This window comes from Podarcis melisellensis (genome assembly GCF_964234715.1).
Source record: "Podarcis melisellensis genome assembly, chromosome: 13".
NCBI lineage: Eukaryota > Metazoa > Chordata > Lepidosauria > Squamata > Lacertidae > Podarcis > Podarcis melisellensis.
In genome coordinates, this window is record NC_138545.1 from 288,408 (window position 1) to 301,335 (window position 12,928).

The following is a 12,928-nucleotide window of genomic DNA, read 5'->3' on the forward strand; positions in this document are numbered from 1 at the left end:
TGGCAGCCAAGAAGCCCATGTAGCCAAGGGCACCATAAAACATGGCCACAGAGCCTTCGTTGCATTGCAGAATGACCTCTACCACCTTGGAGTGGGACTCTGGGAATGGAGGAGAAATCCCCAGCCAGGTAGTGCAGATGACAACCTGGGCACTGGAACAGGAGACCACAATGGAGTTGGCCAGACTCTTCCCCAGCCATCTCCTCGCCCTGTTCCCTGGCTTTGTGGCCAGGAAGGCCAGCACCCCAACAGTGGTCTTTGCCAAGAGAGAAGAAATAGCCACTGAGAAGATGATGCTGAAGGCCATTTGTCAGAGTAGCAGGTTGCTATTCTTGGCCGCCCAATGAAGAGGACGGAGGACAAGAAGGAGAGCAGAAGGGAGGCGAGGAGGGCGTAGGAGAGGTCCCAGTTGTTGGCTTTGACTAGTTGGGTGTCTTTGTATTTAATGAAGATTCCCAACACAATTCCTGCTGTAGAAGATAAGGAGAGGACAATGGAAGCTAAGGTGATCCCCAGATGTTCTTCATAAGCCAGGAAGGTGATAATCTTGGAGACACATTGATCTCTGACCTCATTTGCATGCTCATTGTCCAGGCATTGGGTGAAATTCTTGGCATCTGAGGAAGAGAAAAGTGTGGCTTCGGCATCACCTACATCCATGACCTTCTGTGCTCTGCGCCATTTTGAAAATCTCAGCTGTTGTTTGGGAGGTTAGGAAAGAAAAAGGTGTAAATAGGTCACGAGAGGCAAAAAATGGTGTATTTGTTTTTTCAAAAAAATGTTCACACTTGTAGCACACACTTTCCATTGTGGAGTTAGAGGAGTCCACCCCCCCCCAAAAAAAACTTTACTCATCCAAGCAGCCTTGTGATCTAGGATTCGGTCAGAGGAAATCACAGCTGCACATCTATAAACTGCATTGTAACCTTTTTGCCTAATTAATATTTCCTTTGACCTGTGCCAATTCCTTTATTCTTCTATTATTATTTATTGGCTGAATTTGCACAGCCCTCGTCACCAAGGAGGCTCAGGCTTGTGTGTGTGTGTGTGTGTGTGTGTGTGTGTGGTTTCCCCTTTTGTTCCCACACCAACTTTGCGAGGTCTCCTAGCTTCCTGGAAGTAACAATGTGATGAAAAACAGAGAAGCGAATAAAGGACCCACGTTCAAAATGTCTTTATACCCATCTCAAAGAGTGTATCTGGGGGAGTCCGTACCTTATTTCTATTCCCCCCAGAAATGCCCTCCACCTTTCTGGGTGGAGATGGTCTCTTCCACACACGGAACACAAGCACAGCAGCAAGCGGGTTTTCCTGGTATCACCTTCTTGACATATCCAGGTCGACATCTTTCATCACACCTGGAATGAGGGACGGCTAAGCATAGAGGGGAAATGTGCACAGAGGGGGAAATGTTAGGAGTATTCTTGACTATGGACTTCACTCATAGAGTTTGGAAATGACCCAACGGGGGGTCTCTAGTCCCACTGACCCTGTCCGCTTTGGCAGAGAAACCTCCTCTGTGGGTCTATTAGCTAGTCTCCCCTTCATTCCTTCATGTTTCCTTATAAAGATGTGCTCATGGCAGAGTACAAGACATACACAAATGATATAGAAACACAGGAAAAAGAAAACAGCAGAGATAGAAAAAAGTGGTGAAGATTATTGCTTGAGCACCCTGTCACCTGAAGACTAATGGAAAAAAGGAGTCCTGGGTTATTATTGGAAGGAGTTTTGAGTGCTGGGAAAGAAGGGGAGAAATTAATCTATTTTGGGAGAGAGACTGCTCTATAGTGGGACACGGGTGGCGCTGTGGGTTAACCACAGAGCCTAGGACTTGCCGATCAGAAGGTCAGCAGTTTGAATCTCCGTGACGGGGTGAGCTCCAATTGCTTGGTCCCTGCTCCTGCCAACCTAGCAGTTTGAAAGCACCTCAAAGTGCAAGTAGATAAATAGGTACCGCTCTGGCGGGAAGGTAAACGGCGTTTCTGTGCGCTGCTCTGGTTCGCCAAAAGCGGCTTAGCCATGCTGGCCACATGACCCGGAAGCTGTACGCCGGCTCCCTCGGCCAGTAAAGTGAGATGAGCGCCGTAACCCCAGAGTCGGCCACGACTGGACCTAATGGTCAGGGGTCCCTTTACCTTCACCTTACGTGCTCTATAGTTGAGAAGTCTCCCCTTTGGCAACCATCACCCTCATCCCCTGACCCATCTCAAGGTGCCTTCCTTCCCTTGCATTCCTTCCTCCCTTTTGTTACTGCCACAACCCTGCTGAGTTTGCAAAGCAGAGGATGGTCAAGGCCATATTAGCGGCTTCAGGGGAGTGAGGAGGCCTCCTGAGCTGCTGGGGCCAACCCTTCACTCAGGACCTGCTGTGAACCAAAATCTCCCTTTGTCCATTGTGCGAGGGGACCCTCCAGGGAGATACGATGCTTCCTACTTTACGCAATTCCTATGCCAAGGGGAAATCCCGTGGGCTTCCAGGCCCAGCCCCAAACTCTACTCGGTCGCAGCCCTTCCTCCCTCGTATCTGGGCAAAGGATCGCAGTCAAAGCCGCAAAGGGAAAAGGCGGAGGAGCTCCACCTGCCTTATAAAGGGGTGCAAAGCAAGAAAAAGGGAAAAGAGACCCCACCCCAGTGAGGTGGGCATCAGGTGAGCAGTGACAGAGGCAGCTGGATCCGGCCCATCAGTGGCGGACGGAGGCGGGGACGGCACGCTCCGGGTGCCATCCTGACGGGGGTGACATCGCCGTGCCACCCCCGGATGCTCGCCGCCGGCAGCTAGCCGAGGACCGGAGCAGCTTTCCCTGCCTCTGGCTCCAGGTCGGGCTGCGGGAGATGGGACTGGCCGGCCGGCCGGCTGGCTGCACAGGCGATCTTTGGAACTGCCTGCGCCTTGACCGACTGCAGGATCCCTCGCCGCTTGCTTTCCGGCGCCTGCTAAAACCATTTCCGTTTAGGCGAAGCCTGTCCAAAGGTGACGCAAGGTGTAATCCATTTTTAGCCTCTTGCTTGCTTAAACTTCTGCACTGTCTAAAATCCACCTTATACTTTTCTCATCCTCGGTTGGGGATTGTTTTGTTTTGCTTTTTCAGAGTTGGCCGGTGGCATACATTTTACGGGGTCTCTCCCTTCTCGAGGCTTCCAGAAACCGGCATCCAGAAACGTTTCCTGCCTCAAACTGCGGAGGACAGAGCTGAGCCCCCCATAGGCCCCCCCCGAATATGCCCAACCCTCTTTTAAAGCCCCCCCGGCTGGTGGCCCCGGCTGCCTCTCCTGGGAGGGAGTCCCGCAGTTTAAGCCTGCGCTTTCTGCTTCGCCCTCTCAGTAGGCGGCGCCACCGCGAGTGAGGCTGGACGCCACGCCGCCAAGCTCCGGGTGGAGAGGGAGTCTGGCGCGGGGCTGCAGGTGCCCTGGGAGGGCTGGGGGGGGGCTCGTGGAGCAGCCCCTGCCCCACCTGCGGCCTCCAGACGAGAGCACTGCAGCCCCCGGCCGGCCTGAAGGAGGACACGGCCCTCAACGACGTCCACTTCTGCTGCTGCTTAGGGGCCTGCGGGGTGGGGGGCACGCGGGGAGGGGGAAATGGGACTGCAACTCTTGCCTTAAAAAGTTGCTCCTCTGTTTCATCTCACAGAGTTTATTGAAAGGTCTGGGGGGGGGACCCACAATTAAACAGCTGGTGATTCCTTCCTTGCTGGGAGCTGGACTGGATGACCCCTGGAGTGCCCTTTCCATATCTCTACATTTCTTAGATTCTGTGACGTTGGAAGGTGGTGGCCTCACCTTCGCTGGAGGTTTTTAAATAGGTTTGTCATAGATTCTCCAGCTGTGATTTCTACATTGCAGGGGGTTGGACTAGATGACCCTCAGGGTCCCTCCTAACTCTACTGCTCTATGATTCATTGGGGATTCTAAAGCAGTGCCCGGGTGGCCGTCTGTCACGCTGAGTGGAGATTCCTGCACTGCGGGGGGGGGCTAGACACCCCGCGGGGTCCTTTCCCCACCTCTGCAAGTCTAAAGGTCCTAAATTTCCTCAAGGTCCGTCTGTGGCAGGTCCTGAGTCATGTCGCAACCGGCACAGCCCCCACAGAACCGCAGTCCAGATTGCGCAGGCCAGTCGCCTGAAATGCCAAACCCGGTTCCTATTTATTTACTTTCCCCTTATCTCTGCACAGAGAGTTTGTCTTCCGCCCAGCAGCCCTTTCTTTCCCTGGGCAGAAATTTCAATGCCTTCAAAAGGCATTGTGGTGTGTTTGGGGATAGATATAGCTGCTGGGAAATGTGGGGGTGGCCTGGGGGGCGCCATCCTGCCCCCCCCCCCGGGCAAGGCAGTGCAGCACCGGTGGGCGACACGACACCTTCGCCCATCCTTGAAAATTTCCTTCTTGAGAAAACAGTGGGCGGAAAACCCCATGAGGTCATGGAGGGGGAAGCGAGAGGAGGAGGAGGAGTGGGGGGGGGCATGCTGGATTCCCCAGACCTGACTCACGAGGAAGCTTTGCAAACCGAGAAGTGAAAGCAGACTGTGGCCTTCCGGGTTCTGCTTTCGACTTCAAAGTGAGGACGCAGAGAGCAAGCGAAGATCATGAGGGCAGGATCCTCCTTTGTGCAAAATTATTTATTTTTTTAACCATTTCTATTTACATATTCTTATGACATATCGTTTGGTCTTCTGGCCCTCGGAAGGTCGAGGCTGAGAGGAGACATGGAAGACGGAGCAAGCTGGTTTTCTCCTGCTCTGGAGGGTAGGACTCGAACTCATGGCTTCAAGTTGCAAGAAAGGAGAGTCCCACTAAACCTCAGGAAGAACTTTCTGACAGCAAGAGCTGCTCAACAGAGGAACGGTCTCCCTCGAGAGATGGTGGACACTCCCTCCTTGGAGGCCTTTAGCCAGAGGTTAGGTGGACATCTGTCATGGGTCCCGTAGTGAAGGTTCTTGAATTGCAGGGGGTTGGCCTAGATGACCCCCAGGGTCCCTCCCAACTCTACAGTTTCTTTGCTTCTGTACAAAAATAAGGGGCAGAGGGAAAGACACACGGGGTAAAGTGCAAATGGGGGGACAGCTTTGGGGGTTTGGCTGCCAGACACACACCCCAAAAAGCCTTTTAAGAACAAGAGAGAGATTTTCAAGGGACACCTTTTGCACACAACGGGATTCCAGTATCTACATTTCCCACTCTCCCCCCTTGGCTCAAAGTCCTTTCATGGCCCCCCGCAACTCTTGGAACAAAGTGATGCAGCAGACTTGCTGGAAACTCCGGCAAAATCCGCTTTTTGGTTACTCCAGCGGCCGCCAGGCTGCCTTCAGGTCTCCTCACGATGAGGCGGCAGCTGTATTTGCTCCTCTGTTGAAAGGGGAAAGAGGTATTCGTTAGGACGATTTGAGTTGCAGTCCACAACCTCTGGAGGGCTCCAGGTTGCCAAAGGCTGTTCTGTGGGGGGGGAGCAGAGGAGACTTCCCCCCGCCCCCCTCCTTGCCCACCTGGGTCTCTGAGAGGAACGTGGGTTGCCTGGCGCTGCCGGTGTCTCCTACGGCACACCACGATGGTGGCAGTGGCCACGGCAACCAGGGTGACAGCCAGCAGTGAAAGCACGACTGTTGGTGAGACCCCCCTTTCTGCCGTCTGGGGGGCCTGGCTAGAGGGCCCGGCTGCCCAGGGATCTGCAAGGCAAACAAAGAATTTCGAAGCACAGTCAAGGGACTTTAAAGAGGGTGGGAAGTCCCTTTCCAGGTGCCCCAGTCCTCCCAGCACCACACACTCACCGTGGCCGAGTGGCGCAGCACTTCTGGTTGACATGGGGGGCTGTGTTGCGTCCTTGGGGACCTCTGGAGCTGGATGCATGGCAGGGGTCTCATCGAGGACCCCCATTGAGGTCTCATCAAGGACCCTCAGCGAGACCGTGGGGGACTGAGCTGAGAGGGGGGCTTGGGAGGTGGGGGGCTGCTTGGGTGCAGAGGTGAGGGCCGGCTTGGGCGGCGCAGGACTTGGACTCAGCGTCACAGCTCCCTTTTCTGTGGGAGAGAGAAATGCACACTGAGACTGCTGGGGGGCAGGAAAACAGGCCATTCACAGGCTCATAGGATTGAGGGTCCTCTAGCCCTGCAATAATAATACAGTTGTACCCTGGAATTTGAACGGAATCCGTTCCGGAAGTCCATTGGACTCCCAAAACGTTCCAAAACCAAAGCACGGCTTCTGATTGGCTGCAGGAAGCTCCTGCAGCCAATCGGAAGTCCCGTCAGACGTTTGGCTTCCAAAAGAATGTTAAAAAACCGGGTGTGTCACGTCTGGGTGTGCGGCGTTCGCGAGCCAAAACGTTCGAGAACTAAGCTGTTCCAAAACCAAGGCACGACTGTAATGGTTATTTTATTATTTATATGTTGCTCATCTGAGCAGGTTGCCCCAGCCACTCTGGGCCGCTCCCATTAGAAGAGCAGGTTTTTAATGCTTCCAGGTGTCTTCTAGTGGAGGGATCGTGGCTGAAGGTTCCCTGATGGGGGGGGCTGTGCAAATTCTGTCTGAAAGCCCCCACCTGCCCAAGAAGCCCTTTCCAGAGTCCAGGTGGCGGATGCCCTCAGAAAGTCCAGCCAGAATCCCTGTGAGGGAGGCTGGGCTGAGAGAGGCAGGGACTGGGCACCACCCTGCGAGTTTTGTGGCTGCCAAGGGGGGATTCGAACCCGGGTCTCTCCCAGGTCCCTGTCTGTCCACTATGCCCCTTCACTTCTCGCCAGCCAGAGCACCCCCAAACCTTTTTTTTCTCTTTTTCATTCACCTTTTTCAGGGAATTCTTTCATCAGCGCTTGGACCCAGTCGCTGCTCTTTAAGCCGAGGTAACAGTCTCCTTGGGGGAACGTGAACCTGCCGAGGAAAAGGACGGAATGGAGCGGAGGGATGGAGGTGGAGAGCCAGGTGGCTGGCAGAGACGTAACGGAGCCGCCGAAGGATGGCCGGCAGGGAAAAGTCCCTTGTTTGAGGCTGGCGAGGGTGGGGGGAGGGTGGCCTACTTACTTGACTAAGTCCATGCAGGTTTCCCAGTTTTTCATCCTCCCAGGGTATTTGCTTAATTTCCCCTGCTTTTTGGAGTGTTTCTGGCAGGAGCCACAAGTCCCAGCAACTGCTCCCTCGTTCCCTAGAGCTGCAGAAAGAGAAGAGCAGAGCTTCAGGAAAGAGTGGAGAGCGGAGAGGGCCGTTTTGGAGGAGGAGGAGAAACAGGCAAGGGCCGAGTTCTCTTTGCCCTGGCCCAGCAAAGGGGGCTTGCTTTCGGGGTGGGGTTATGCTTAATTCCTAAAGGGAACGAGGGCTGGTCAGCCTAGAACACCTTTGCAGTGGCTGCCTAGTTGCTTCCGGGCCATTCAAGGTGCTGCTGTTAGCATAAAGGTAGAGGGACCCCTGACTGTTAGGTCCAGTCGTGGCTGACTGAGGGGTTACGGTGCTCATCTCGCTTTATTGGCCGAGGGAGCCGGCGTCCAGCTTCCGGGTCATGTGGCCAGCAGGACTAAGCCGCTTCTGGTGAACCAGAGCAGCGCACAGAAACACCCTTAAAAGTTTGGGACCAGTTTACCCATGAGAACACTTTGCCCCTTCAATTGGTGGAACTGGCACTGCTGCAGATGCCACACAAGGCCTGCTCCACATTTACAAGAACCTGATCTTTTAGTACAGCCTGCCCTTTGGAACTCCCTGCCACTTGATATGAAAATGGCGCCTTCCCTGTGTTCTTTTTGGCACCTGCTGAAAGTATTCTTGTTTATGCAAGCCTAACCCAGATGCTCAGAAAGCTGATGTAATTTTGATGATGGTTATGTTAAAACGTATGAAGGATTTGAAGTGCAGCAACAGAGGAGAAATTGTAGTTTAATAATTTAGAATTAATGCATATAATGGATAAAATATAAGTAATATAGCAGCTTTATAAGTTAACAAAAGGATCCCATGGGTGACCAGTCAAAGGATATGAGAGATTTGTTCAGATTGTACTGTAAAGGAATTGGTAAAATTTGAAATAATAATAATAATAATAATAATAATAATAATAATATTAAAAGAAGAAAGTCGAGGTAATTCTGATTTGTTTTAGTATTTTAACTTTTGCATGCTTTAAAGGTGATGACAAATCTAGACAAGCAGAGACATCACCTTGCCGACAAAGACCCGTATAGTTAAAGCTCTGGTTTTCCCCGTCGTGATGTATGGAAGTGAGAGCTGGACCATCAAGAAGGCTGATCGCCGAAGAATGGATGCTTTTGAATTCTGGTGCTGGAGGAGACTCTGGAGAGTCCCATGGACTGCAAGAAGATCAAACCTCTCCATTCTGAAGGAAATCAGCCCTGAGTGCTCACTGGAAGGACGGATCCTGAAGCTGAGGCTCCAAGACTTTGACCCCTCATGAGAAGAGAAGACTCCCTGGAAAAGACCCTGATGTTGGGAAAGATGGGGGGCACAAGGAGAAGGGGACGACAGAGGACGAGATGGTTGGATAGTGTCTTCAAAGCTACAAACATGAGGGAGGCAGTGGAAGACAGGAGGGCCTGGCATGCTCTGGTCCAGGGGGTCACGAAGAGGCCGACACGACTAAACGACTAAACAACATGTTTTAAAGGAGGATTGTGATCTTTTTTTGTTAACCACTTTGAGGTTTTCCATAATCATTTCATACATTGTATGAAATAATAATAATGCTGCACAATCCTGTGTTCAGTATCAGTTGTCCCTGCAAAAGCTTCAGGGCAAATAGATGCAGGGCTTTTTTTCCACCCAGAACTCTCTGGAACTCAGTTCCAGCCCCTCTCGGATGGGCGCCATTATCCATTATAAGAGAACAAGGGAGGTGTTAATGGTGAGTTCTGGCACCTCTTTTCCTACAAAAACAGCACTGGATAGATTGCTCCATTTCCACTTTCGAAAGACTGTAATTTGTCATTCCAAAAATGTTTTTGCGCAGGAGCACAAGGGAGCCCCCCCCCCCCCAAGATGGCACTAAAGCAGGAACATTGAGGGAGAGGCACACAATGGCCCACAAAGTGAAATGACTCGTGTGAACCCACCACCAATACACTGAGATGGCATTGATGGTGTGTTGCCTAGTTAACTGGTGGAACTCCCTTCCACAAGAGGCAGCAATGACCGCCAACCCAGATGACTTTGAAAGAGGATTAGAGAAATTCATGGCCCCCAAGGGGACCCACCTCACCTAGCATCCTGTCCCCTGAGTATCCAATTGCCCCCCCCCAAAAAAAACCCCTTAGGAATCTAGACAGACTGCTTCTGGGCCCGGAGATTCCTTAAGCACATGAGGAGAGCCTGACCGCTGGGTCCAGCTCAGCCTCCTCTTCCTCCAGTGGCCAACCAACCAACCATACATAAATAATTTCAGTGCTATGTCTCCTTTCCACAGTTCAAGCCATGCTCAAGGCGGCCTTCCAACATGAAAGAAACCGTCACAAATGTAGCCATGAATGAGAAATCAAAAGTTTAAAAAAATGCAAAACCAAACTGAGCAACTTCCACATAAATCACAGCAAAGTCTAACACAAAGACACAACACAAAGCGAGTCCTTTTGACTATCAGTAACAGCACCAATCGCTGCCCCCAACAGAAACCTCCAAAGCAAGACCCCAGCCTCAGCTTTTGTAGCTGGAGTCAGTCCATTAAGGACGCGAACGCCCAGAAACTGGCAGGGCTCCTCTTTCGCTCTCCTTGGACTTCTGTTGCAGCAAAAGTAGCAAAGGTTTGAGGAATGTGGAAGCGTTGCTGTTTCCCCAGAGACAGAAAAATAAAGCAGGAATTCTGGCATGGGTTTTAATTTGTTAACTTTCTGTGTGCCTTAAGGCGCTGTGTTTCTCTCTCTCGATTTTATTGTTTCATTTTTTCCCTTTTTTCAACAATCAAGCTGTGCATGCATTTTGTGAAGTAAAAATAAACAGAAGAAGGCTGTTTCCGGAAGCCTTGAAATCACTGGGTGGGAGGTATAGGTTTTTAATTCTAATTGTTTTTAGACTCTTTTGACTTGGCATTTGTTTTCAGTTTTTAAGGGTGGGGGTTGTGGGACGGCATGAAAAGAACCTGCTGGATGAATGGCCACGAGCCTAGATGGATTCAGAATATTAAACAAATTCATGGGGGAACGGGCCTGATCCAGCAAACTCTTATTATGTTCTTATGGGAGGGGGAGGGGGCAGCAGCTTGGAGAGGCTCTGAGAGCATGAAAAGCAGCGTTGGAAACTCAGATATATCAGCTAATCACCAGATGGCACCTTAAGCCTAGGTTACAGTCGCCGCAACAAAGTATGCCGAGGTGCCGTTATTATTATTATTATTATTATTATTATTATTATTATTATTCATTTCATTTCTATACTGCTTTATATTTCATTGAAAAAATCCCAAAGTGATTTCCAACACATTAAAACATTAAATTAAACAAATTAGAATAAAATTTGGCCAAGGCACAGTCTGACCCCCTCCTTTGGTAATCCTCACAGAACTCTAGCCCAATGGTTGCCATTAATTTGATTTTGAATTGATTTTAAAATGAATTGATTTTAGAATGCTATTTTACTTTTATTGTTGTTAGCCACTCTGAGCCAGACTTCCGCTGGGGAGGGTGGGATATAAATAAAATTTATTATTATTATTATTATTATTATTATTATTATTATTATTATTATTATTAAAAGAAATTCAAGCTTCCAGGAAAATATTTCAGATCCTTCTCTAAAGGGCATTTTACTTTCCCCATATTCATTTGCCTATTCAGTTTTTAGAGCTGCCTCCTAGCCGAAGGACTCTAGGAAGCCAGTGTGGGGCGGCGGTGAGAGTGGCAGATGAGGACCTGGGAGGTCAAGGTTCAAACCCGCACTCAGCCCTGGGTGGAGTCAAGCACAGCCTCTTGACCTCCCTCGCAGGGTCGTTGTAGAGATTAACTGGGGGGGGGGTGAACTGTGTCTTCCTTGGAGGAAAGGGAGGGGTATACATGCAATGGATCAGCTCTTCTGCTGACCTGCTTAAGAAAGCCAGGCGGAGATGTCCACTGCCAACCTGGCGTCCAGAGATCTGTCTCCATGTGGCCATAGAGGGACCCACAACAGTCACAAGATGAGCCTGGCTGATTCCTAACACGGGTGAGAAGAGTCTGGCTGCTGGATCAGGCCAAAGGTCCACGCAGCCCAACATCATCCTGGACTGACCAGACACCCCAAAGCGGAGGCCACAGGCAGGATCCAAGCACGACAGGAACACTCTACAGTACTTGGTCAATTGTGAATTTGCTTTTAGTTAGTAACACTTTGCGTATTTTGCAATTGTGGTGGCCCTGCTTTGTATTTTGCAATTGCACCAGACATTAACAAAAAAGGATCACTCTCCCCACTAGTGGGCCCCAGAAACTGGTCTGAGGAAGCCTCTGTCCGTGGGGCAGAGCAGGGCCACCACTGACCACGCGGGTCCAGACGTCCGTGCAGAGGGAGGGAAGCAAGACAGAAACTTGGTAAGTAACTAAACACATCCCAGCCTTTCCTGCTGGGAAGTTGTGATCCAAAACATCTGGCGGGTTGTTTTTCTTTGGGGGGGGCAGGAGGCTGCCCTAAACAAACAACAGATTTCTTGTAGCCGAAACCCTCATAGGGCTGAGAGCCTGGCAAAGTGGGTGGGGGGAGTCTTGCCCCAAGGACTCTGTTCAGCCTTCTAGGTGCCACCCAAGGGAGCTCCAGGAAGGGGTCCGGGGGGGGGCTCCTCCAGCACACAACGGGGGGGCGGCTTTTGTAATAGCTGATCTGAACGCTTCAGTTAAGAACATCAGAAAAGCCTTGTTGGTTCAGTCCCATGTCCCTCCTAGTCCAGCCCCCTGTCCTCACTGGGGCCAAATGCCCCTTAGAACAGGGGTCAGCAACCTTTTCCAGCAGGGGGCCAGTCCACCTTCCCTCAGACCATGTGGGGGGCCAGACTATATTTTTTTTGGGGGGGAATGAACGAATTCCTATGCCCCACAAATCACCAAGAGATGCATTTTAAATAAAAGCACACATTCTACTCATGTAAAAACATGCTGATTCCCGGACTGTCCACGGGCCGGATTGAGAAGGCGATTGGGCCACATCCGGCCTTAGTTTGCCTACCCCTGCCTTAGAACCAAGGAATCCAGATAGACTGCCCCTGGACATGAAGGCTCCGTCAGAAGAGCCGGCTGGATCAGGCCAACGGTTCATGCAGTCCAGCACGCTGTTCTCCCAGTGGCCAAGGAGCGCAAGGGCCACTTCTCCCCCCCCCCAACTCCAGCTCCGGGTCCCAGAGACTGGCATTCAGAAGCAGGAGGCAGAGCAGCCCTCCGTAGCCCCCTCCTCCTCCACGAATTTTCCCACCCCTTCTGGAAGCCCCCCCCGCCTCCTGCCGGAGGGAGTTCCGCAGTGAAGCTCTGCGCTGCCTGGATCAGGGCTTTCTCTTCCCGGTCCCCGGGGTCCTGCGCCCTCCCGGAGCCCCGCGCAGCCCTCGGACGTCCCGGAGGCGGCCCCCGCCCGCCCCACCCGGCCCGCGGGAGCCTTACCTGGCCCCGCCAGGAGCAACGCCAGCAAGACGGGCAGCCGCCACCCCATGCTTCTCCTTCTGCCTCCGAAAACGAAAGGGACCCGGCGGTGGGGCGGGCGGCGCACTGGGACTTCCCGGTGCCCGGAGGCGGAGGCGGAGCGCAGCCCCAGCCCGGAAGCCTCTCCCCCGAGCCCGCGAGGGGGCAGCGGGGAACTCCCCAGGAAGAGGGAGCGGGACGCGTGATCCTGGGGGGGGTGCCCTTGGCCCAGCTTCACTAGCCTCGCTATTTCCCGGGGTGGGGGGTTCATCTCCCACATTTGGGGTCCCTTTGAGTGCCCCCCTCCCCGTCTAGGATGAGGAGAGAAGCGGGGAGAGGTTCTCTCCATCCACACCGGGCGAACATGGATAGA

At 52.2% G+C, this 12,928-nt stretch overlaps 1 protein-coding gene across 1 annotated transcript; it reads right to left on the bottom strand.

Moving 5' to 3' along the window:
- Window positions 1–4,599: 4,599 nt before the first annotated feature.
- Window positions 4,600–12,678, bottom strand: LOC309355350 (uncharacterized protein). Its single transcript, XM_081886113.1, has 6 exons — window positions 12,538–12,678; window positions 7,007–7,133; window positions 6,771–6,856; window positions 5,761–6,009; window positions 5,479–5,658; window positions 4,600–5,341 (listed from the first exon to the last, which is right to left on the bottom strand). Exons 1-6 carry the CDS (start codon window positions 12,584–12,586, stop codon window positions 5,301–5,303), a joined length of 732 nt encoding a protein of 243 aa, XP_081742239.1. The 5' UTR covers window positions 12,587–12,678; the 3' UTR covers window positions 4,600–5,300.
- Between the last annotated feature and the right edge of the window lie 250 nt (window positions 12,679–12,928).

Coding starts and splice junctions, on each gene's coding strand:
- LOC309355350 (XM_081886113.1), bottom strand. CDS start 12,586: ATGGGGTGGCGGCTGCCCGTCTTGCTGGCGTTGCTCCTGGCGGGGCCA. Junction 6,857..7,006: donor ACCTGCATGGACTTAGTCAA/GTAAGTAGGCCA, acceptor TTTCCTCGGCAG/GTTCACGTTCCCCCAAGGAG. Junction 6,010..6,770: donor GAAAGAATTCCCTGAAAAAG/GTGAATGAAAAA, acceptor TCTCTCCCACAG/AAAAGGGAGCTGTGACGCTG.